The sequence below is a fragment of the Gobio gobio genome (assembly GCF_949357685.1).
Source record: "Gobio gobio genome assembly, chromosome: 21".
Lineage (NCBI taxonomy): Eukaryota > Metazoa > Chordata > Actinopteri > Cypriniformes > Gobionidae > Gobio > Gobio gobio.
In genome coordinates, this window is record NC_137117.1 from 31,175,569 (window position 1) to 31,202,945 (window position 27,377).

At 37.9% G+C, this 27,377-nt stretch overlaps 1 protein-coding gene across 6 annotated transcripts in view; it reads left to right on the plus strand.

Moving 5' to 3' along the window:
- Positions 1-207: 207 nt before the first annotated feature.
- The window catches only part of rgs19 (regulator of G protein signaling 19), a 52,179-nt gene continuing 25,009 nt past the window's right edge, over positions 208-27,377 (plus strand). Inside the window, exons 1-4 of one of the 6 annotated variants that reach the window (XM_079801982.1) lie at positions 213-358; positions 7,547-7,581; positions 7,907-8,050; positions 12,143-12,253. In XM_079801982.1, the coding sequence (XP_079658108.1) occupies positions 12,239-12,253 (15 nt within the window). In that variant the 5' untranslated portion in view covers positions 213-358; positions 7,547-7,581; positions 7,907-8,050; positions 12,143-12,238. Of the gene's footprint in view, positions 359-7,546; positions 7,582-7,906; positions 8,051-12,142; positions 12,254-27,377 lie in introns of those variants that run through there. The other 5 variants (XM_079801983.1, XM_079801987.1, XM_079801984.1 and 2 more) reach the window with 5 other exon arrangements.

Sequence of the window (27,377 nt, forward strand, 5' to 3'; positions counted from 1 at the left end):
TATTCTATGACTGAAGTCCCAAAGGTTTAGTGCTCGTTAAACAAACAGTTTTATTTTGTTACTTTATTGTGTAGGCCACTATTTCAACTGCCTGATTATGGGCTGATGAACTTGAAAAGTTCCGCTGGAAATGACAATTACTGAGGAAGTCCTTCGTCAATCGACTGAGTAGAACTGTCTAAATAAGCGCATGCGCAATTCGTCCCCAGCCTGCCTCCGTAAGGGTGTCGATTCTCAAGCTGGAACATTGGAGGAAAAAAAGATACTGTATTTTACACACAAAACAGGCAAAAACAAACGGGCGTGCTTCAGAAAACGAAACGGCTACCGCCCTCCAGATCATTTTAATGCCAAAATTGTAAGTATTGTCATCGTTGGCGTTTTTCAACAGCATAAACGTTGAGTTTGTCAGTGGATGGTGGGTTCTTTTCCGTTTTTTTTCTCTCCCGAAGAATGAGTCGTCCTCCGTAAATCCAATCTTCTTTCTCTACATTTGTGTTTTTGTACAGTCTTATGGGCAGGAACTTACTTCTGTGGCTTGGTGAAAACGAAGCTTTCCTAGAAATAGAGCGGTTGAATGTATTTGAGACTGTGTATATGAATGTATGTACAGCGCTTATTCGCAGTCGAGGAGGGAATACCGCTTATTTTCGCGTCTCCCGTTTCGCTTCATCAGGATGGGATAGATATGTGGTTGGAGGGCTAAGTTGTCATCTGCTGTAAGATGTATTTTGTGAGCCCCATGTAGTAGTCTTGCGCCCGGTGTGTTTGTGTGTGTCACGGGCATTACGGGTTTGATTTTTCCTCACAAAAACAATATTTGCATAACACGCTATGGTTTCACCACAGTCGATGTGTTAAATCTCTACCCGTAATACAATGCTGGTTTGGGCTATTTCAGTTCATCGGAGAGTGAAAGCTAATGCACGGATTATAGCGTTGTATGAGGGGGATATTTTCAATTCAGACATCTAGGAAGTGGGGGAGGATAAAGCTCAAGTTATCATCTGTCACTGCCGTATTTCTACTTCTGTCTTTCTATCAATTAACCGCATATTTTACGTAACCAATGAGAATAAACCCCGCGCGCCTTTGTGTGCGTGTTCGCGAGTCTTTTTAGTCTCGAAAGATGTTCTTTCCCCCTTTAGCTGGCTGTGTAGTAAAGCGCGTTCGCGATGCACGCGCGGGACCTTCGGGTGAATGAATTCTGTGAGCGCGTTCACGTCGCGATCGGGGGGCGGGGCCCGCGGTGTCGCGTGGCGGCGAGCTTTGAACGCGTTCGCGCGTGTCGCTGCAGAAATGGAGGGGAGACACACAGCGCTCGTGCAGCTCTGACGTCAGATAGAGAATTCCCGAGGTTAAGATATATTAATGTCCAATTAATGACTATACGTGACCTTTTGATTTCTCTGAGGAAGTCAAGCCTGGGTTTTTTGTTGTTGACCACACCACAGGCATGTCTATTACTTGACGAAATCAAACAGAGGTTGATTGGGACACATTTTCCCAGTCACCTCAATGGTAAAAAGTGTCCTGAATTCACCCTAATCATCATAGTGCATGTAGCCTTCTTAGTTTGTGGTGACAACAACAAGTTCTATATTTAGCTAAAAGAATGACATGTTTTGAAACACCAAGTAAGCTTCCACGTGGGCATGCCAGTCAAAGCCCAGCTGCTTTGATATCTTCAGCATCTCTGCTTTACCAGGAATCAGGTTTAGTGAGCATACTTCATTTGTTCCGCACATTCACAGAGAACATTGTGTTTGCATTGTTTCTTGGTGCATTTGGCATTAATTAAACCATACAGGGGTGAGCGGGGAACAACAACGCAGGGTTAGTTGTACTTGTAAAACACATGGTTTAAAACTTTCCACACATGCCAGCATGACAAAACCTAGTGTATAGTTGTCATATTAAAACCTTCTTGAGAAAAATTGAGTCTTTGGAAGATATCACTGAACATTTAACTAACCATGGCAAAAGTAAATATTTTTGTCATGTCTATTTGTTGTGTTTATTTAAAATTAGACAAATCTGATATTATTTTAATCTTATATCTGTTATTTAACAGTTGAGTTAAATCCCTGTTGTGCAGGTGGGGTTACAATGAGCCCCTAGAAATATGCCATTATATTCTATACTTTTATGATTTTTTGGGAGAAACCATGAGAAAAAAGTGAATAATGACAAATGTCAATGTTCAGAAGTTATTGATTATTATGATGTTTTGAACTATGCTGTGTAAGCTGTGTTTTACAGTGTGTTTGTGTCATACTCAAACATTAGTTTATTTTTAATTATTAAAAAATGCCATTATTTAATTTGAAAAAGTTGATAATTGTATTGTATTGACAAAATATTTCGGTTTGTCTTTTATATTGTTTTGATTAGATCATTTTAAGCTGTCATGTGGTCATGTTACAATAGCATGGCATGTTGTCACATTTCACTTCCATTCTTTCGGGGTAAATCAAGAAAAAAAGTATACACTGTATTAATGAACCAAAACCACATGGTTGTACTAGATATGTGTGCAATTAATGTGGGGGGAAAATACTCTGAACCCCAAGTGGACTTACACAAACTGAGAAAGTAAAAAAGTGTTAGGTTGTGTCCTAAAATGTGAAGAGATAGAGTGCCCATGACCAATCTAGTCAGGGAATAAAGACCTTGAAAACTAGCTAAACCAAATTTAACTAGAGATTATTATTGCTGGTGATTTTAGGACCCTGTTCTTTATTGATGAATTTCCCATTGAAGTTTAAGTAAAATAAATCTCTCTCTTTTTTTAAGAAATTGGCAATACACTTTAGTTATGTCGCAGCGAGCCATGCACTATGCTTTGCTATTATACTAGGCAGTTGCAGGTGGTATTTGATTGGACAAAAATCTGTAATGCAGTCATTTTCTCTATAGAATTTGTTGTTTTATTGCGACTTTAAAATAATCTGTTATTTGTTCATGAATCGGACTACTCTTTCATGTTTTATGTTTTGGTGTGCTGCCCAAAAAACAACTGGAGAGAAAGAAGTTCATTTTTGTTAATGTTTTTTTTTTTTTTTTTTTTTTTACATATTTCACAGTACATTCAGGGCTGTACAGCTACAAAAAAAAAACGAAATTTAGCACCGTAGCACACTTGAAACAGTTTTGCATGTGTGTGAGACAGAGCCGTTTGTTGTTTGTAGTATTGCAGTGCTCTGCTTTCACTCCCTGTACTCACAGGCACACTTACTCAAGCCTTGTTTTGACTTACACCTCGGATGTGTTTATAGTAGGGATGTCAAAATTAACACGTTAATGCGTGCGTTTATTTTATTTATTTTCAGTTTAACACATTAAAAATATTTAACACAATTAACGCAGCATCTGTATCATAATTTTACACACAGACAACATGCCAGATGAAGCGCAAATCGAACAATCGAACACAGAATTATACCAAAATGTCAGTTTTTCCAAGGATTCTCATAAGAGCAGTCTTAAGTGAGTTAAATAATGTCTTAATGAACTTAAAGAGTAAAGCATGACAGGCAGATCTTAAAGTGACAGCAGCCTAATAAACCAAATCATTAATGTTAATCAAAGAACAAAGGTAACAGAGAAAATTGTAGCTTTAATAAGGATTAATCTATAAAATTTATATTTATTTAAATTTATTCCTGTTACCTGTTAGACAGGTCGGAAGGCCACAGGTAAATATGAGATTTTATTATAACGGGTTTATGTGAAGATTGTTTTAAGTTCACTTAAATTAAAAGTTGTTATTTTTTAAAGCATAATAAATGTTGAAAGTGATATATTTCAATTATGTTGTAATGTTGAATGTCTATCATTAATGTAAAAAAAAAATGTCAGAGACATCAGTAGCATTATTAGTATCAGTGATACTGGCCTTCATTCATAAAAAGATGCCATTACAACAAATATTTAAATTTGTTATACTGTCTTTAAGTTGTTTCTACATCAATTTGGAGAGTAACTGTGAAATTATTACAATATTAAAATATTAAAATCGCCAATGTTTTTAATCACAATTAATTACAGAAAAAGATGTGGATATATTGAGGATAAAAATATAAAATAAATGAACAGAATAAAAATAGCCTATACAGATTAATAATAAAAACATTAGGAATACAGATATATTATGCAGATATATTCAAGTACAATACTATAGTATAAAATAATAAATACAAATAATGTTCTTGAGAGCACCATGCACAAGAAAAATGGGCTCTTTATTAACCATAATTTTATGAGACATCTATTCACATATATTTAATTTATTTTGGTCCATAAAGTCCAAAACAGTGGCATAAGATAAAACAACATAACTAAATACACTGTAAGAAAAAAACATATTTTGGTCACATTGCCCACTCCTAAACGACGGCGATTGATGTGAGTGATAACATATTTATTTTACATGTATGATGAACTGCATTATTTATGGTGGTTTTCAGAAATCATATCAGGCGTTTTCTGCTATAACTCTGTGGCTTGTGCTACAAAACTGTAGCACCAGTGCTGTGTTCAAAAAAAGTTTACATGCAGCCCTGCATTTTACCACATTCAATTCAGACCTAAGGTCTAAAAGGTTGATTATTTTTATTAACTTTTAGATGTGTGCATATAGATGTCTTCAAAGTTTATAGACATGGACTATACTAAAGTTTTGATTTTATGGGATTGTTACGCTGTTCTCTTCTTCAGCCGGAGTAGTGCTTCCGTCACTTTTTTTATTTACAAAGGCATGTAAAGTAGACAGGAAATCATGCTCTGACAAGTTTTCTGTCTATTTACTCGTATTTAGAACAGCGCAGAAAGATTTAGATTTAATGATGAAAAAATGTGCATTGTCTTTGCATTTTACACATTTTTGTCAAATGTGTTGAAAAGTGCAGTTCCGTGGTGGTTTGCAGAGATAGATATTAAACCACATCCTATTGCAAGAGAGAAAAAAACTAATTCTGTCTGCTGTATAGGCATTATTCAACAGCAGTTCCTGAATGAACAAAACCAGAGAAAATAGAAAAGCAATGTGACCAGTCACTGGAGCAGAATCCTGAATAAACGATTCCCTTATTCAGGGCCTTCAGGGTTGCGCAGGGTTCATAAGGGGCTACTCGTCCTCTCTGAAGCACTAATTCAATCAGAACACCGCTTAGCAAACACAGCTCCTTTTAAAACGAAGTGTTTTGCCATTGCAAATTGCAAAGGTGGCAGTTTTACATTATATACAGTAAGCTGAAGTTAAACACTGGCTTTATGAGACAGTAGCTTCTGTGAGTTGTTGTTGCTATAGGGGATTGCTTGAATAGAGGTCTGAAAGTGTTGTTTCATTCTTCATTTGAAGGTGGGATTAGGGGGCAGGACATTCTCATCCTTTAGGACATTTGATTGGATGAAAAACTTTGTATTTTCTCTGTGTTGATTTTCTCTTTCGATTTCAAATTCAAATGCGATAAAATGTGTTGCTAAGAGTGCTAAGATAAACAGACAGTAAACACATCTTTCTATTGCATTAATCTTATCTTAACACACAGAACGACTAGTATAGTCAATTCGTCAATAAATTACTCTTCTGATGTGTTGAACTTTGTGAATGATGGGCATGACAAATTGTAGGCTCAAATCGCACGCTAACCGCCATTGTGCTTTTGGCTTCAATAGGAAGACTGTCTATGTAATATGTCGTTTCTTTGAATAAAAGTGTCAGTTAAATGATAAATTAGTTAGGTCTTGTAAAAGTGTTTTATTGGTTTTATTGACGAGCATTACGTGTAAAACTGGATTATCAATAAAGATAAAATGGTTGAAAAGGGAAGGATTAGGTTGATACATTGTCAGAAAGTGGATAAAGGGACGAATGCTGTCCAGGAACGACCCAAGAATGTTTTTCATGATGCTGCTTGTTTAGTGATGAAACACAATGCCAGTGTCATTGCTGAGCAAAACCAAGCCCCGACTTGAACTCCTTGCTTGTCAAAATAATTTTGATAAGTTGGAGTAATACTTGATACATATGCCTAGTTTTTACAGACTTTCAGTGAGGGGATCAATCAGCACCCATCCCTGACAAAGTAGTTTTTTTGTTCATGGTTTTCAAGGATGAGGTCATGCTTCTTTTGACTCTAGCAAATGAAAGATGAATATGCAGCAAAATACAAGCTGTATCTAACTATGCAGGATTATGTTGCACTTTACTATTTGCATTTAGCATTGTTTATATCCCCGCTGTCCGTAACCCTATCAGACCCTGAACAGAACACATTTTTGGGTCACGACCCAACAGTTGAGAGGCGAAGAATTCAAGTTGTGTACACAAACAACTTGAGTTCATTGCGCCATTCATGTTTTGGTCTGATGGAAAAGTCTCCAATAGATTAGCCCGGTGTTGCTGTAAGAAAAACTGAGTTTAAGGAGGAAGCTTGAGTTTCTTGTCATTTTGGTGCCATATCACTCTCTTTCTTTCTTTTGCTCTCTCTCTTTTTCTTTCACCACACTCCTCTTTCCTCCTCTTGTCCTCTGTCTCTTTCACAATCACCCTCTTTTCTGTCACTTTTCTTATACTTCCTGTTTCTATTTCTCTCTTTACACTAATTTTACATGGATGTGATTATCACATTCTCCATGCCCAATCCATCATGTCTCGCAAAATATTTACTCACCCACCTCATGTCTTTCTAAAACAGTATGATTTCATACTGGTAGCTATTTTCCATGCAGCTTTCAAGCGTCAACAAGGTCAAAAACTCCATAAAAGTGCCATAAAGTTGTTCATACAAATATTGCAAGTGTTCTGAAGTCATATAATTCCTTTGTGTGAGAAATAGACTGAAATTTAAGTCATTATTCAGTGAAAACCCTACTCCGTTCTTCTTAATGTATTCGTGAGAAATGTAGTAACATTTTGATTAATGAACCAGTCGTTCATTTTAAACGGATAATTTCGATGAATCAGTTGATTTAATTCACAAAATGAGTCTGAAAGATTCATTTACAAATTGGATTCAGAATTCTGACTCAGTTGATTCAATTACAGTGGGTCTCAACTTAACAGCTCACTTGAGGGGAATATTATAATCTTAATTATCTCAAATAATGATAATTTTAGTTCCTCTCACGAACCTTTTGTATGTAGACTGGTAACTAAAAACTGGTAACACTTCATCTTAGGGTTCAATTCTTACTATTAACTAGTTGCTTATTAGCATGCATATTACCAGGGTATTGGCTGTTTATTAGTGCCTATAAAGCACATATTAATGCCTTATTCTGCATTACCTTATTCTACATCTCTTAATACCTAAACTTAAACACTACAAAAACTACCTTACTAACTACTAATAAGCTGTAAATTAGGAGTTTATTGAGGCAAAAGTATAATGGTGAATATGTGTTCCACATACTAAAGTGTTACCAAACAACTTTTATGAAATTTTAACATTGATAATGGAAATCTTCCTCCATTCTATGTAACTGCATTGAAAAGAGCAACCAGCACGGTCTTCAAAATATCTTCTTTTATATTCCACAGAGGAACGAAAGTCACAGGTTTGGAACAACATGAGGGTGAGTAAATGATGACAGAATATTCATTGTGGGTCAAACAGTTCTTTTAACTCTTTGCTATGGAAAACTTGTTTAGTTACAACGTTTCAAGTTTCCAAATTCCATTTCATGATACATACATCACTGGAATATCACATTGTGTCCGTAGAGAGGCTGGCTAGCAAAGACCATTCCCTCCCTCCTACTTTGAGCGCTCATGTTTTTGCTTTCCATCTCTGCTTTTTCTTACGCATGTCCTCGCCAATGTCCGCTTTTCTTCCCCAGTCTTCTGTTGAACGTTTCCTCTTTTCATGTGTAGCTCCCCTTCCTCCTCTCTCCTTCACAGAGTTAAAAGGGAAGTAGGAGATTTTGGCCATAGCAGACTCAGCAGTGCCTTTAAGTTCCTAGTCACAAACCCCTGTCCGGATGATCTAGTAGAGGTTAGCTGACAGTCCAGAGATATTATCTAACCCCCAAAACCTGGAACCATGTAAGTATCAGTCTACCCGATCTGTAGTTCTATTAAAAGTTCATAGTTTTAATAAGAATATTGAGGGCAGTAACATTATATTTGTACTTTTTCTAATGGCATTAACAGTAGTGTTTGTGGAAGTACTATTAGAAACATTAATATTAATCAAATATGGTAATAAATATATAATAAAAGCAGAGCGTTTTCATGTTTGGTCATATCTTATGCACTGATTGACCTTTTAGCGCACATCTGTGTGTATCTGAGGGTGGCACAGGATCGTGGCAGCTGGCTGAACATCTGGGGCTGATTTTTTTTATGATTTGTGGCTGATTCTTGGCAGATCTTTATTTAACGTGAGAAGACAGGACACAAGTTTAGCGATGCATGGATTTAGTAAACTTTAATATTGGTTAAGTTAGAGTTCTCAAAAGTTATTGGACTTGGACGTTTAGAAGAATAGATTTGATCTCATGTCATTTGTGTGATTTTCTGTACAGTAGGTGCCATATTTGATTCGATGTGAAAACAAGGCTGATGAGTATGTTGATGTAAATAGATTAGCCAACAAAACATTGAAAACACATTTTACCAGAGCTTTTTGAATACAGTTCAGTGGAAGAGAAACTCCAGAAAATGTTGCTTGTGAAAAACAGACCTGACCTGTGACATTAAGATGAAACCCATTGAACAGACTGTACTTCATTCCCAGGGTTCACATTGGCCCTGGAAAACCTAGAAATACCAGAGAATTTCAAAAGTGTAATTTACAGGCCTGGAAAAGTCATGGACATGGATTAAATCATAAAAAGCTGATTGAAGGGTCATGGAAATGTCTTCAGTCAGTATAATTACCAATCATAAATATAAAAGTAATGGAAAATAATGGAAATTCACTGGTCAGGCGATTCAAGAACACTCGTATTAAGATAATGATCAAATTAAGATAAACATGTTAGCTAAATAACCTGAGATGATGAGATGAACTGTCAGGTGTGCTTGAGGGATTAGGCTTTTTTAGACATTTTTATTTTATTTTATTTTTTTATTACAATTATCTCACCTAAATATTTGCAGCACAAAGAAGCCTGATTTAAAAATTTGAATTTACAAAAAAAGACAAGTAAACAGTCAAATAAATACTAAATAAATACAATAGAATAAAGATATATATAATATATATATATATATATATATATATATATATATATATATATATATATATATATATATATATATATATATATATATATATATATATATACACACATACATATATTTAGGTAGGTCTAACAGTAGTATTTAGGTACAGAAAAGCTATAGAAATTGAATAAAGTAATCAAATATATAAAACAATTACATTTACAAAAATTCAGTCAAGAGCACTGAGTAGTTTTTCTTTTGTTGTTTGTTTGATAAACATTAAGTACACTTATTTTGAAATTGCGTATCACAGAAAGTTTTTAAATTAATATTTTGATTTGATAATCTGTGTGGATTAAATGACTAATTCAACCAACATGCAATAGTGCATAAATGTATACTGGAATTTCTTGAATTCTAAGAGTTTTTTTTTTTTTTAAATGAGTAAAATTAGGCACAAAATTATACCTGGAATCCCATGCAGAAATTCAGGCCCTGACTGATCTACATAGCCAAATTGCTGACGACTCACGAATTTTGGTCAAGAACATGCTATTTTTAAAAACATTTACACTGTGTAAAACACACAATATGCTTAAAATGGTTATTCATGTATGTATAGGCTACTTTAACATTAAGATGTTTAAGTTTCCCTGTTTTAAATACATCCAGAGAGGGCTAGATTTTCAATTTTCAACTAGAAGATTTGTATTTATGATAATACTGAAGGCAGCATTAGACAGGGGAGGTATGGCACATAGAAACAAACATCACAGAAACTGTGTGCTGATATCAAACTTAATACAAGAACAGGAACACAAGAACATAAACTTCAGGTGTAACAAAAACATACCAGAGCACATAGTGAGGGAGGGAACTAGGGTGACCACCTGTCCCGCTTTGCATTGTACTGAACAGCATTTTCACCCCTTGTCCCGCATGACGCATATTGAGAAAATGTCCTGCATTTCTTCATCATCCGTCTGTTGGTTTTTAACTATCATACTAAGAAAACATGCATGTGTTCTTTTGCCTTTTTAAGAAAGCATTTTATTTTTTGCCCTTTTAAGAAAGCATTTTATATTTTATTTTTCTGGCGTAGTTTTTGACCTATATTTAACAGCGCTTCGTCAGAAGTAACATCCCTCCTTACACAAATACAACAGCCGTTTTTTAAATTCTATCCAATGGTTGAAAAGAAAGGAGTAAACACGGTGACTAGTAGGTTGTGACGGCTGTCAATCAAAATGTGGAGAGGTGATTCGTTGTGTTCCCTGTCAGAAAACTACTGGATAATTTGGTAAATTGGTTCTATTCTTAATGTATCATATAAATTAACTGTCAATGAACTAATTTCATGTTGTTTTATATTTTATTTGCTCATTATTTATTTTGTTGGATTTTAGTTGGACTTGGTCAGAACTGTTTCAAAAATAGTTATCTGCCTTTGGGCTCAGTGATGTTGAATTGAAATGACATTTAAAATAAAGACATGTTATGTTACATTGTGAAGTAATAGTGTTTTCTGGGAGGAACAGTATTTTCAAAGGTTTTCTAAAGAACAAAGTATTTTTATCAGCTGAAAGGCAGAATACAAAAGGTTTTATTAACTTAGATACACATTATATAACAGTTTCAGGTTATGTTTTAGTGTCGGTAACATGTCCCACATTGTCCCACACAAACTTAGTAATCGTCCCACATTTGGTTTGTTTTGATTTGATGGTGGTCACCCTAGAGGGTACACTCAACCCGAGTGCTCACAACAAAAGACAAAACATGGAGCATGAATGTCCCGACCCCGACATTGAACCAAAACTGAACTAGACAGGGATCCAGGCACCAAGCTCCACATTCACAACACATACCTGAAGAGAGTGCACACACTCAAAGCTCCACACTCACACAAATACACGACGATACATGAGTGTCAGGGTTCTGTCACCAAACTAAGAGTAAGACCAACCAGAGTGACAAAACGTGACATGAGCTTCCAGTAGCAAGTTCTTTGTTTGTCCACAATGAATATGAGGAAGCTGCTTGACACGGTCACAACAAATCAGAACATATCTGAATTTAGTATACTATTATTATACACTACCGTGAAAAGTTTGGGGTCTGTAAGATTTTTTAAAATAATTTTATTCAGCAAGGATGCATTCAATTAAATTAAACGTGACAGTTAAACCATTTACAATGTAACAAACGTTTTCCATTTCAAATAAATGCTTTCTATTCATCAAATAATCCTGAAAAACTATATCATGGTTCCCATACAAATATTAATCAGCACAACTGTTTTCACCATTGCTAATAAGAAATGTTGCTTGAGCAGCAAATCAACATATTAGAATGATTTCTGAAGGGTAATGAAACTGAAAATTCAGCTTTGCCATCACAGGAATAAATGACATTTTAATACATAGTCAAAATAGAGGTTATTAAATCAAATAAAAGTAATTTTTAACACCGTTTTACTGTATTTGATCAAATAAATGCACCCTTAGTGAGCCTAAGAGACTTCTTTCAAAAACATTGGAAAATCTTCCCGACCCCAGACTTTTGAACAGTAGCGTAAATGTGGAGGAGGAGTTAGGGTGGCGGGAATGGACATAGGACAAGCAGTTTGTAAAATGGAACGATGGATGTGTTATATTCTTCGTTAAATCTCATACAATGGTGAATTTGTTTGCAGATGTTTTCATTTCAACAACGTTTCTGCCACCATATGCTCATTTTAGTAGGCTATTTGAATGAACATGCCTGGCTAAATTAGCTTAATTCATAAAACACAGTCATAGATTTAACTGTGAGCATTTGCTTGATGTGACTAATATAAAGTCTTTCTCTCTTTTCCCCCTCACCGTTCTCTCTCTCTCCCTATTTGTGTGTGTCTGTGTCTTACTGTTGCCCTGTTTGTGTGTTCCTGTGCACTCCGGCCTGTGCTATATGTGTTTGTGTGTGAAGGAGAGGTCCGCGGCCTGCGGGGGGATGACATGCATGTGTCCAGGCATTTAACATCATTGAGGATTTTAAGACTAGTAGGCTGCCCTCCGCCAAGCCATGATGGACATTCTGGTAACTGGACATTCTTTTTCTCTCATTGCTGTTTGTGTTTGGGGTGTTTTTGTGGTGGTTTATTTGTGTGTTAATGGATTGAAGAGTGCTATGATGTGGTTTGTTCATTTTGGTTACTTCAAATCAAGTGATGTCCTGAGAGATACTGATGAATACTGTTTGTTGTATCCAGGTCCAGACAGAATTGGAATTGGAATTGGAACCCCCTCATAATTTACAAAGTTTCCTTTTTATTAAAGGGTTATTTCACCCAAAAATGAACATTCTATCACCATTTATTGTCCCTCATGTTGAGAAAATATAGAAGTCAAAACTGTTTGGTTGGCAAATTCTTCTTTTGTGTTAGACATACAGGTTTGAAACAACATGAGGGCGAGTAAATGATGACAAATTACATTTTTACTAATTTGACAATGCTACCAGTAAGGGTGAAGTACACCGTCTATTGCATTTTACCAACTTTAAATTCATTCCAGAGATTTTCCCTCCAAAATCAGTGCAGAAACATGTCTGCAGACTCTGTCTGGTCCTGGTTATACCCATATATCATGATGTTTAGCCTTATTTGTGTGTTTTCTTTTCTTCACTGACAATGCTTTTTGTGTTTAATACTTGAGAGAATTATGCTGGTCCTTGCTGGAGTTGTTTACAGCATGTGAAGTCTCTGTTCTGCTCTCCTCACATCTCATCTGGTCTCTTCTGCTCTGTTCTCTCCTTTCTTCGCCTCTTGTCTTCTGTCCTTTCCCTTCCACAAACACACACCAATTTATAAAAACCCATCTTTTTTTTTTAGATTAGCCTAATTTAAGATAATAATAATTACTACGTTCCACAAAGCATGTTTTGACATTTTTTGTATTTACAGACAGCATCTGTTTTCATCATGTTTTGAAGATGTTCTTCTAATTTTCTGTCACTCCTCAAAAGCGCGCGCGCACACACGCTTCCGCCCTGGCTAGTCTCGGCCCATTAAAGCTCACGGAACAGCAGAGATGGATGGAAAACAAGAGATCCAGAGATGTTCATTAAGAGACAAAGACTGCTGGGAAGCTAGGAAGACAGAAAGGAGAAGTCAGAAGAAGAGGGAGGGAGTGATAAGTCACATGATTCATGGCCAGTCAGCCATGGCATCTGGATAAAGTTAGAGGAAAGTAAGATTTAGATCTAAAAACAGACAAGCAGACAGACATTCATTCTGTTTGTGTGTGTGTAAGGGAGTTTTCCTCTCATCTTTAATAGCACAGAGCAGCTTACTCATATCTCCAGCAGTTTATTTGGTTGCACGTGTTTCTGCAAAGCTCCTCCCAGCTCCATAGACTAAAGTTTGACTCATATATTTAAATATAAAGCAAACATTTGCACATTCACTCTCTCTCTCTCTCTCTCTCTCTCTCTCTCTCTCTCTCTCTCTCTCTCTCTCTCTCTCTCTCTCTCTCTCTCTCTCTCTCTCTCTCTCTCTCTCACTCTCTCTCCCTCCCCCTCTCCTGGGTTAAGTTTCTTGCCCTCAGGAGATCTCTGAGTTTCTCACGCTTGATGCCAGGTTGGGGGTTCTCTGTGGTAGTTCTCTCAAGCCTGTTGGTTTTGATACTGCTTTTAGAAAACAAGTGGCTACCTCTTTTTTCTTTTTCTTTTTTAAAGGGATGGAGGTTGCACAGCCTAGTGGATCTGGGCTGGTTTCCAGAAAGCTGCAGGTTTCAGTCCAATAAGGATTGATTCATGGTCACCATGGTGGTGTGCTGTAGTGATCATGCATGAACATTGCAGAAACATGGGCTATGTTTGGTACAGAATGCTTAGTGTACTGCATACTGAGCAGTGTACACAATATCCATCTTATTTTGCACTGCAGAAGTAAGCTATCTTCTTTGAATGTGTTTCTGATTCATTAGCCGCTATAGATAAATAACTTGAAGAGTAACAAAGTGCAATAAACTATTTGCGCTACAAACCAATATGTGTTTACGATTATGATAATGAAATTAAAATAATATGATAACATAATTCAATGTAATATTAACAGTAATGTGCATACTAGTGGCTAACCGCTGAAGATACTGTTTTTGGGTTTGTTTGCAGTGCAAGTGTTTCTGCTGAGGCTCATGCTGTGACCAGCAAACAAACGTGATCGTTTAAGTCATGTGACAGAGTGGAAGAGAAGCTACAAGTGCAGCTCTGTGTTGCGTTTAAGGGCTGTTATGTGTGTTTGCAGTGATTTAAGACCAAAGCGTAGCCAGTTCCTGGTGGGCCGCTGCTCTGCTGCGGTTGCTCTTCAGTAAAACCACTTCCTTTTCTCATTGGTTCTTTGAGGTAGCTCCCTCTTATTTTAAACTCTTACTTTCGTAGACCATTCAGGGCTCCAGACTAACATTTGAGAGCAGTAGCACCGGTGCCACTATGTTCTACAGATTGTGGCACCAGCAGCACCTGATTTGGTAGCGCTAGGGGAAAATTTATCATAAAGTTAATTTAATCATAAAATTCCTATTGTTTTGCACTAATAATATCACTGAGCTTGAATTGATATGCAGATAAAATTAACTTTTATTATCAACAGTAATGTGCAAAAACGTAATTTTATTGGGAAAATTTTAATCTGCTCCTACTCCTTGTTTTCTAGTATCATACTGAAGTCTGACCAACAGCTTCAGTGATTATAAAAGAAGCGCTCTTCACTTTCTTTCTGTGTAATTCCGTCACAATTTGACAAGAAAGGTTTTTGTTTTTCATGAGACTTTGTGACTTCCTACTTTTTTCCATATTTTAGGGACTGGAAATTAGTGATGCACCGAAATGAAAATTCCGGGCTGAAACCGAAACCGAAAATGTAGGATGTACTTGGCCGAAAATCCGAAACTGAAGCCGAAAATGGCTTCTTTTAAAAAACGTATACTAGTTTTAACCAATGTTGTTTTGCGGTACTCCTCATGTTCAATTGGATGTCGTGATTTCAGGTGGTGTATCAAACCTGTTGTCGAAAAGTTCTTTGGCACCGCACCGCACCCCCTCTTGAGATTTTTGCAGAACAAATGTTACATATTGCAACTTTGGTGTCCTCATCTGAAACTTTAAAATACTTCCATACCACTGACATGCTTAATCTTTGATAGACACGTGATAACAGCTCGCTTGAAACCCAAGCGCTTGCGCACGGATGGGAGGGGCGGATGACATTCATTTTCGGTTTACCTTTTCGGCTGTTTTTTTTATTTCGGCCCGAAACCGATAATGCCATTTTTCGGCCGAACATTTTCAGTGGCCGAAATTTCAGTGCACCCCTAGTGGAAATGGTTAATAAGTCAAAAAGTGCTCCTCTGCTGCCATCTACTGGTTATAGTGGTAATTTACATTCTTTTTTTAAATACAAGTGCTTGTTTGCCACAAAGGGTTAGTTGTCTTACATTGTTAAACTTTTTGTTTTACAAATCATCACATTAGAAATAACATTATACTGCTAGAAAAAGTGTGAAGCACTTGAAAGACCCTGAAAAGTGCTTGAATTTCACTCTCAAAAGGTTGTATGAACCCTGAGATGAATAATAAACGGTCTGTGAAGCTAAAGCGAGTTGCGCGGTTTCGTTTTAAATTAGTTTCGCTTGCCGTTTAATCTCATATGTAATGGAAATGCCAGCTCTTATCAGTTGGGCAACATTGTGGTGGCACCAGTGCGACCTCTAACAAAATGTAGTCAATTTGTTCGCAGTCTGGAGGCCTGCCACTACTGCTTCTGTTTCTTTTGCTGTGTTTTGGTGGCAATGTGGAGCGGTTAGCACTTTGCCACCGGCTAAATTGAATTTAAATTCTCTTCACATGTTGATCCTATATATAAGCACCTATGTAAGACACCATGAAGCTTCAGGACTAGTACAGTTAATGATGACTAGAAACACACTGTGTACTGATGATCATGAGATGGCATGTGAGGAGTTCATGCACTATAAATGGGAAAAGAGGCCGACGTGGCCACTGTTTCCCAACTGCCAGCAGGAAAGGCCCCTTTAGTCTTCCTAACCTAATAAAATCATTTTCTTTATTTATTCGCTAGCTCAGACTTGCTGTTACTGTAACAGTTACAGTTAACATTTTCCCTGTTATCTCCAGAGGTCGTGACCTTTTAATTCCCCTTAAGCTGCAGGACAGGGGCTGTTGTATTGAGGCTGGCTGTAACCACGGGCACAGGATGCTTCTGCTTTTTAATGCCAGCTCTTGATGTGGCACATGTTAGCTCAGAAGTCACCAAAGTGTCATGTGTCAATGTTATTAGCAAACACTGGCATGACAGAAACTTCAGCTTCTCGTCATGTAAATTGCGTAAATTACATTTGCCAAGACTATCTATTTAAAAATTTCACCAACTCATGCTTGTTGTTTCTTTGTAATTATTCGTGAAATTTACTATCCATTCCTGAGTGAAAATGGTTTCAAAGTAAATCTTACACCAATTAGTTTTCCGCGCATTTGCTGCATGAAATAACCAAATCTGCATCTTGAGGCTGCTGTGTAATAAATAGAATGTGTTCGATGAATAATTAGTTCAACCCATTGAGCTGTGCTGTGCAGAGATGTGTGCGTGTCGATAAAGAGGGTATGTGGAATTGTGTGCGAATGTTAGCTTTAGTTGTGGTGTTGTGGTGGACTCATTGTTTGTCAGGACATCTAGTTTGATCTGGTGAGAGGTGAGCGTCTAGAAAGAGGAAGAGGTTGCGGCTGACTCATTAGATTTCAAGCGCCGTGTGCCACTTACAACATCCGAAGAGTTACAACACTTCCTTTCCTCTCCTGTTCCTTTATCTGCATTCTTTGCACTTGAAACTGTTAGCACAATGTCATTGTAAACTGTAAACGTACGGCTGGGTTGTACACTATTTCACACTGCAAATGTGTTCACCCTGGAATGGATGAATGTTTTATTTGCGTATTTATGAGGTTAATCACATTGCCAGGACAAAAAATGTAACAAATTGAATTCATAAATAGGAATTTAATTATGATTTATTCATATTTAAATAAGTATTTAAAAGTCTATAATCCATGGTCAGGTGCAGTGTACAAAGCCTTATGGTGGTCAGGATGGTTTTCATAGTTGAGGTCTTCGTTTCCCGTGTGACTGTACGAAATGAGTCGAAATTTACAGTGGGATCTCCTTACAAGGACATCAAACTACAACATAACTCCAGCAAATACTTACTGCAGCTCCTGGTATTAAAAATATCTATTGGCCAAATAAACTAATAGTGTGATAATACTATGAGGCTGTTATTTCACACAAGGTTTTCAGCTTTTCTATGGCGAGTTGATGATTTAAGAGAGAATGTTAATGTACTCTTAGCTCACAAATCTTTATGTTGACGTAGGTTAGTGTGTGTGTGTGAAGTCCTGAAAACTCGTTCTCTTTGTTTCACTGGAAGAGTGGAGTTTCAGAGCCTGTTAGAACAAGATCAGAGTTAGCAAATGTTCTTCTCTTCTGTGAAATTTTCTGCATTGTGATTTGTATTGTTTTTTCCCCCTTGTGTGTAACAAGTAACTCTGTCCCGCATTAAGACCCATTCTGATTTTCAGACCTCTTTTTAGAAGTCTGTGACCAATTTGACTTTGTCAGAGCTCCAAGTTTGGCCCCCAGGTCTCCACAGGGTGGTGTCGGGGCACTGAGCTGCTCTGTCTTGCTCTTGGCCCCATTTATCTTGAGCTTGGAGTACGCATTCTGCCTGACGTTCTTTTGTGAGCATTAAACATTGCACAACTGCTGGACAGAACTTTATTTTAGGCTTTTTCATACCAATGATTGACTGATATTGGCTTGATTAATTACTATTTTGTTAGTTAAATTTAGTTTGTTTTAACATGGAAAATATTGTCTTGTCTTGTTATTTAGTTTTTTGTCTTTTCTCGTCTTTTTGTCTTGTCTTGTCTTGTGTTAGGGCGACGTATTTTAGCTATAATAAATAAGTATTTTCTTACAGCGACTGTTCCAAAACATCTAAAGCATGCAATTGTTAAACCCTTTCTTAAAAAAATATATCTTGACCCAACCATCCTATCCCCCCATTTCATGTCATTTCGATTTTTTGCTGATGACACCCAAATCTACCTGCCCTTCAGTGGCGGCTTGTCAGGGGAGGCAAGGGAGGCACAGCCTACCCAAAATTTGGAGGTGAAAATGGGAAAAAGGACGATTCAATGTTAAAGGACAACTCCGGTGAAAAATTAACCTAAGGATTATTAACACATGGTTACCGAGTAGATCGTTCTCTGGGATGCGTTTTCATGAAAATCGAATGTAAAGAGTTGTATCTCTAAAAACAGATTAGCTTATAATGCTAGTCTATGGGGCATAGTGTAAGTAAAATTAAATCGCTAGTTAATACCACTAACAAGGCTCAAATAGCCTCACACTAACATAATGAGGGTCCCTACATGCAAACCAAAGCATTGAGAACTTTGTAAGTGTTCAAACAGTTTAATAAAAAGATACTTCATAAAGACAGTACATTACGCGTATTCAGACAGGAGCCATCTTGGAAAACAGTCTTGACAGTCAAGCCACGAACGCTGCGCCAAGTGAGCTGGTCGATAGGAATTATCGCAGCTTAGCACAGCGTTCGTGGCTCGACTTGCATTATAAGCTAATCTGTTTTAGAGATAAAACTCTTTACATTCGATTTTCATGAAAACGCATCCCAGAGAACGATCTACTCGGTAACCATGTGTTAATTACCCCTAGGTTCATTTCTCAGTTGTCCTTTAATACAATTTCCAGTTACTCATTTCATATCTTTTTTCATATTTCATTTCATATATATTAGGAGTGTTGAGAAAAGTAACATGACAGAGGAGGCTAGCCTCCCTTGGTATATTAACCAATCATCTAATATTAGTTTGAACTGCTACCTACCGCTGATGTACCAACTACGTATAGAGAATAGAGGTATTGAATATTCGAACAACAGCTACAAATTAAAATAAAGGAAGACCCCATGCCTATTGTCTAAGCTAAGATATAGGCTACAGCAATCAGCTTTACTAAACGTCTGAACGTCTAAACGTTGTTTACTAAACGTTGCTTCACTAAATGTTATGTGCTCTTTTAGCACAGACGTTTTAATGTTTGTTTTTTTTGGTCTAAAAGTGACCAAAGTAGACATTTTAAAGGGGTGGTAAACCACGATGTCACTATTCTAACTTTAGCTAGTGTGTAATGTTGCTTCTTGAGCATAAACAACATCTGCAAAGTTACAACGTTCAAAGTTTAAAGCAAAGGGAGATATTTGCTTTTAAAGAAATCAATTTCTAAGGACTACAGCAAACGGCCAGCAGGCGACTACAGACATTCCTCCAGGGTTGGTGACATCACCAGCCTCAATATTTACATAAACCCCTCCTCCGAGAATATTAAATAGGGGGGGGGGGGGGCATTTTGTATCGCTGTTGTTGTGGTATTGTTAGGCTGGAGTGGTGTTGCTGCAATACAGACGAAACGCTGTTATTTTCATCCGGATTGCAGGTCTGGGGTACTTGCTTTGTTCAGCCTTCATAGGGACGGGGGTACCGTGCGTTGCAGTGCGTTTAACATACAGCATGTTATATGCATGTGTGTTTGAGACGGAGGGGAACAGGCACGCGCGGGGCTCCCGCTGCACATTTTACGGAGGAAAACTTTCACAATCTTCGCGAGTTCAATGCAGGATTTGCACAACGGCTTGTCCTGAAAGCTGGATTTACAAACAGAAGCTGTTCACGGGCCACAACCTGTAAGTCTGATTTATTTTTCATCGATGTGTTTTCCTGTAATAGGTTAATTGTACGTTATAGCAAGGAAGTAAACAGATGACAACGCTGTTCTGCAAACCAGTCTGTTAAATGCTCATTCATACTTAACGTTATCCGACGAACACCTAACGTTACAAACACTAACGTTAAAATCTCAACAGCGAACTTGGCATTAGTTTAAATGATTCTTTGATTAGAGCTTTTATGTGTTGTTTATCTACAGGCTTGCTAAACATGGTTCTGTGTGTGATTTGGCTAACTTACTAGTAAAGCCAGTGTTTAGTGTTCGTTTTGGGTTAATAGTTCTTGCCACAGATATTTGGCTATAATCGTACTAAAAATAAAAAAGTGCCATTCAGTAGCGATCACTATAGATCCGCAGTCTTTACTCTTGAGGACTGAACAGGTTGAACAGGTTCTGCTCGATCATCTTCACTAAAATGTTCTGGGTCTGATTCGGGCTCAGACTGGTATGGTTTTATTGACGCCATTGTTTCTAATACTGACCGAAGCACAGCCTCCAGGTAAGGGGCGTGGCGTTTCCGATAAACGTGCTCTGCGGTTAGCGAATCACAACACACTGGGCCAGCTAACCAATCTGAGCCCATCGCGTATTTTTGAGGGACTGGCTTCATAGAACCCGGAAACCATCAGACCGTTTTACAAGGAGGGACAGAACAGTATAGAATAAAGGTCAAATATATGAAAAATAATGCAATGATGAACACATGTTACAGTGCACCCCACAAACACAATCAAACCTTCAAAAGAATGTGTTTTACCACCCCTTTAAAGCATTTAAAAAGTCTTGGGAAGGGGATATGACCGCAAACATTTTGTGTGCCTCTAAGCTAAGGTGGCCGACTCAGGACAAAGATGCTGTTGTGTGAGACAACCGAGAGTAGCTGGCGCTCTGTAGGGCAGTTTGTCCATTTAGGGCTACTGTAGAAACATGATGACGCAAAATGGCGACTTCACTGTTAGGGGACCCGCAATATATGTAGATAGAAATGGCTCATTCTAAGGTAATAAAAACATAACGGTTCATAATGTAAGGTCTTTATACACCACTGAAAACATAGTTATGTATATTATTGCATTTCTGTCAATAGATCCTCATAAATATTACTCACTACACCATTAAACGTTGCACAAATGCTGGACAGAACCTATTTTTAGACTTATTCATACTAGTAATAGGTTGATATCCCACTATATATATATATATATATATATATATATATATATATATATATATATATATATATATATATATATATATATATATATATATATATATATATATATATATATAATTTTTTTTTTTTTTTTTTTTTTTTTTTTTTTTTTTTAACCTGCCAATTCTTATTTGATTTTATGTTATTTAGGTGAATTTCTTCTCCATTAAAGAACATAGACTAATAGGAAATTCCTCATCACATTGATTGCAATTAAATCTGAAGCGGTGTCAGGGCTTAGCATTTTGCACCAGTGGAATAGCTGTCTGACGTTTGCCCTCGTACCTTTAACCTTTGACCTCCTTCGTACTGGACACCAAATTCCCCCCTAAGGTGCGGCAGCGATGACTCACACCAAAAGGGCCTGCACTAAGAGTACCGCTTTTATGTCAAAGTGAAATTCCAGTCTCAGATATCAGAGAGTGTGTGTTTTCACTTGTTTTGTATGTAAACTACATGCCTCTGCCTGTCTGTGCAATCATACCTGCATTGCACATTTAGTGCAAACTGTTGAGCGTCATTCATTCAAAAACATATCAAGCAATAAAGTGCACACTTTTTAAGCAGCCTTGGCCCTGGACGTCCTGCATATTTCCCATTAATTTTCCCCATATGCATTAAAAAAAGTTAAGCCTTAAACTATAGATGATTCACAGCAGTACCAATTGAGATGAACAAGAATTCTAACAGAATATTCTCTCAAGATATATTCCTTAAGACTCGATTGCTTAATTTGCTAACCTAATGTTTTAGGTGGGGCTTTAGACTGTGAATAAAATGCTGCAAATGTGACAAAATAACTTTAAAGTCAAAATGACAATTCTTATTTTGTATGCAATATTGCAGTGTTTATTATAAATGAACCGGCACAATGCGGCGCCCGGCGCGACCCAAGTGTTGTTTGCTAGTTTCAGCCCAATACAGTTATCATTTTCAAGTCCTACGCAACATTGTTTAAATAGCAAATGCACTCGCGCCCATCTTTTCGCCCATGAGTGTGCTGGTCTGAAAACTAGGTGTGTTCAGGCGCATTGTTGGCGCGTTTATATTTTGAGGCAACTGAAAACAACTGCGCCATTGACCAAAAAAACCCCCCTGGTCTAAAGTCACTGGCACAATATTTTTTTGTGTTATTTAAAGGGCACGTTAGTAATATGTGCCTATAGGCGGGTGCACAACGCACGTACACTGCTTATTACACACACGCGCAGCAGCTCACAAACATTTTTAAATATTAAAAATAAAAGGATTCCTCTCTGGAGAAGTGTTCAGTCTTTCAGCTTGCAAATTCCGCCATGTAAATAGCGAATCCGCCATGGTGTGAGCACAACTGGCTTTTAAAGGGAATGGGAGATGAGACTCTGATTGGTTTATTGCACACCATGCCCAAAACACACCCATAACTCATTAAGACAATAGGGACAACACTTTTAGACCATGTGCCGGGCGCGCCGACCATTTTTCCTGTCGTTAAACTAGCAAAAGTGGATTCGGACACGCCCTAAGTGCACTTGTGTCGTGCACTTTACATCATGCAATTAGATCATTAAAATAGGGCCCATAATCTTTAATCAGCAAATTTAACCTCCCCTCCTCCTTGCAACGAGACGTAATGCAAACAAATGACTGGTCCAAAACACTCAAGAAACAGCCTCAACCTCATTAATCAGACTCAACGGTTCGTTCCGAATCATTACAGATGCTTACTGTTGGCTCATGTCTGGTTGTTCATATGACAATGTGTAATTAAAGAAAAACATTTAAATATTTTTTCAAAAATATGTTTGGTCATTGTTTTACATAAGATCCAGTTGTAACATTGAATCTGCTGTAAAAAACAAAAACAAAAAACAACACAATATTTTCTGCCCAGTTATGGGTGTGCGATCACAACTTTCTCTATTACCTTTGTGTAATCATGTAAACTTACTGTATGTGTGTTTTAGAGCCTGTTTTCATTTGTCTGCATTAGGCTTGAATTCCCTGCGGTGCCTGGTGTTATTTAAACAAGCCTCTCTCTCTGACTCTGTCCTTTAGCGCTGATCTGTGTTTGATATTATGATGGAATAATCACACAGATTAATTCTCAAATGAACTCTTAATTGCTTTAAGCCCACGGGCATGAACAGCAGAGCTTTAATCAGCCCTTCAGCACCAGAGCAACGCCACCCAGAGAGACACGTCTCAGCATGCCTCCATTCTGGTTCTCACTCTCAGAGTTTCACCCTCTGCCATGTGCTTCACAAGGGCCCTGGTGACACTGGAGCTCCCAGGGGCCTCTATCACTTTTACACCATATCCTGTCTCTCGCTCACACATTTATCCTCTTCTCTAGTTCTCATCCGCATAAATAGATTTCCGCTGGGTTGTATTTCAGTATTGTATTACTTCATTCAAGTATTTCCTGTTAAAGAAATTTATGCCAAATAGTGATTATTCCACCTTGATTTTTTTTTCATTTTAGAAAGAAAATGTAAGTGGTTTTTGCCTGTGCCATAACTGTCATGGTGGGTAGCGAGGGTGTTCCTATGCGGTTGCTAGGGTATTCTGGTTGTCACTAGGGTGTTATGGGTGGTTGCTTGCTTGCAAAAGAGCCCAGCAGGCCAATGACACACAAGATTGTCCATGATAAAGAAAAAATGTAATACATGTGAGTGTACTCATCTTAATTGTTATGTCGAAAAATGTGTTTAAATATATTTTTCAGGATGAAAGTTATTTATTTATTTATTTTCTTTTACAAAAATCATGAATTATTATTTCATAAATATAATTACGTTTCTGTGGAGTCGCACCACATGACATTTTACAGCCTGAATACATGTAGTGTACACATCATTATTTTTTTAATATATTTTTCAAGCTAAAACATCTTTTTATGATAATCAAGAATATTATGTCAAAAATATTAGGTTTTTGGCGAGTTGCGCCACATTTTACAACATGAACTTACCTTTGATTTTCTAATGGTCAAACTATCTAATACTTAGATACTAAGAGACTTCAGCACCAGTCATTGCAGTGGTCCTCTCTATGATGTAATTTCCTGTTTTATGATTTTGATATGCACGTTTCTGAGTTTTGGTTGGAGCACATGACTGAACGCATTTGCGCCCATGTGCATGTTCGTTTATTAAAACTAGCTTTAGCACAGCTTCCGACAAGTCATTGGCATCCAGTTACCCATAAGGAATTATTTTGCAATGTCTGCTTTTGGAATTTGTGTCTCAAGAGACACGAATAATCACATCTCACATCTACTCGCTGCCTCTCTTGCGTTGTGTATTGCTCCCTCTCACTGTGGGTCAAATGGAACAGTATTTGAGGTTGCCAAGACTTGACCAAATCCCTCCTAACAAGATTGAAGGGAGGGTTAACAAGATTAGAAAGGACTGAGCTTACACTTTGCCTCAGCTCTGGACCCACACACACATTTGCATCTTCCTATTTGGCATAATCATATAGTAGACCCATAAATACTACCCCTTTAAAGCATGTTGTGGTTTACATGCCGTTCATTATGCGGTGCTTGTTGTGTACATCTGTTATATCCCTGTGTAATCTTTCAAACCTTTGAAAAAGAAGAAGAAAAGATGCAGACTAAACAAAAACATAATGTTCACAGGACCTCATTTGAGACTGTCATTGTGCAACGCTAAAAAAAGCAAACAGGAGAGGCGTTTAATGCAGACAGAATCTCCGGAGGGAAGTACAACACCACGCGCCATGAGAATGAAGGGACGGGGGAGGATTTATACCTTGTTTGCTTTCGACAGTATTTGTGAAGTGTGGAGTGTGTTGTCAAAATTTCTGGCCACCATTGACCCCGGTGCAGAAAATAGCTCTCCAGCTAAGAAAAAGAAAGCTTGAGAGGGGAGGATGAATGAGGGTCTGCCAAAAGCTAAAAATACCTCAAGCGGCTGCAACCATCTTCACAGTGGAGAGAATTTCACGCACGAGGGGGAATGAGGAGAGAAGTTGTGAAAACTGTAAAATAAAATGAAAGTCAGGAGAGGAAAAGAGCGAGGGAGTACGTGCTGAGGGGACGTCTCCTCCTGCCTCCTTTACGACCTGTCAAAGACTGAGAGAAAAGAAAACAGGAGATGTACATCATTGTAGCTGCCTGGTAACTTGTTTTGCTTGGTGGACTAATAAAAATAACACTGACATATTTGACTAATATCTTAAATGTGCATTATACGTATTTTTTTCTCTTGAGAATATACTGGTACCATATTGGTTGATATTAGAATTTCTATTTATTTCCTCTGTTTTTACATTTAGATTACCTTTACCGTCCTCTTACGTTTACCCAAAGTTTCTTTTCTTCTTCTTCTTCTTCTTTTTTTAAATGCCCACGTAATTTTTATAACTCGAGCTTCCAGTGAAAATTGTATCTGGTGACATGCACTGTATTTTCAAAAGGACACCCAGGTGTTGAATTCAGGTGTTCCAATCACTTCCATGTCCACAGGTGTATAAAATCAAGCACCTAGGCATGCAGACTGCCTCTACAAATATTTGTGAAAGAATGGGTCGCTCTCAGGAGCTCAGGGAATTCAAGCGGGGTCCATTCGTGAAATTTCCTCACTACTACATATTCCACGGTCAACTGTTTGTGGTATTATAACAAAGCAATTGGGAACAACTGCAACTCAGCCACAAAGTGGTAGGCCACGTAAAATCACAGAGCGGGGTCAGCGCATGCTGAGGCACACAGTGCGCAGAAGTCGCCAACTTTCTGTCAGTAGCTGCAGGCCTCCAAACTTTGTGTGGCCTTCAGATTAGCTCAAGAACAGTGCGTAGAGAGCTTCATGGAATGGGTTTCCATGGCCGAGCAGCTGCATCCAAGCCTTACATCAACAAGTGCAATGCAAAGCGTCGGATGCAGTGGTGTAAAGCATGCGGCCACTGGACTCTAGAGCTGTGGAGACGTGTTCTCTGGAGTGACCAATCACGCTTCACTGTCTGGCGATCCAACGGATGAGTCTGGGTTTGGCGGTTGCCAGGAGAACGGTACTTGCCTGACTGCATTGTGCCAAGTGAAAAGTATGATGGAGGGGGGATTATGGTGTGGGGTTGTTTTTCAAGGGTTGGGATGGCCCCTTATTTCCAGTGAAATTAACTCTTAATGCTTCAGCATACCAATACATTTTGGACAATTTCATGCTCCCAACTTTGTGGGAACAGTTTGGGGATTGCCCCTTTCTGTCCCAACATGACTGCGCACCAGTGCTCAAAGCAAGGTCCATAAAGACGTGGATGAGCGAGTTTGGTGTGGAAAAACTTGACTGGCCTGCACAGAGTCCTGACTTCAACCCGATTGAACACCTTTGGGATGAATTCGAGCGGAAACTGTGAGCCAGGCCTTCTTGTGCAACATCAGTGCCTGACCTCACAAATGCGCTTCTTGAAGAATGGTCAAAAATTCCCAATAACACACTCCTAAAGCTTGTGGAAAGCCTTCCCAGAAAAGTTGAAGCTGTTATAGCTGCAAAGGGTAGGCCAACTCCATATGAAACCCTACGGATTAAGAATAAGATGTCATTAAAGTTCATGTGCATGTAAAGGCATGGCGTCCCAAAACTTTTGGCAATATAGTGTATGTCGGACTATTCCTGCAGGACTGGATTCAGATCTGCCTCCATCCAATCAACAACCGATGGATTCAACCATTGTCCTAGCCCTACATATTTTCCTATTTTGATAATCCATTATACTCTAATGTACATCATAATACAGAATAAAAGATTTGCCGCTACTACCGTTTCATCACAACTTTAATATCGACCATTTATCAGTTATCTGCCAGAATTTTAATATTCAGAACAATCAGTTTCTCTGTCATTTATTTGTAACAGTAGTTTTGTATACTGACACCTACTAGTGTGGATGAGGCATTACACACTCTTAAAAATTAAGATGTTCTTCACACTAAGAAAAAAAGGTCATTTTAAGAACTGTTCTCTATAAGGTTCTTTTGGGAACCCAAAAATAGTTTTTTTTCTATGGCATTTCTGCCAATGGTGGCCATGATGAGGGGACAACCTACCTCAACTCCTCAAAAGGTTACATACTCCTGGTTTCTTCCATAAAGGCAGACTCATAAGGACAGGGACACA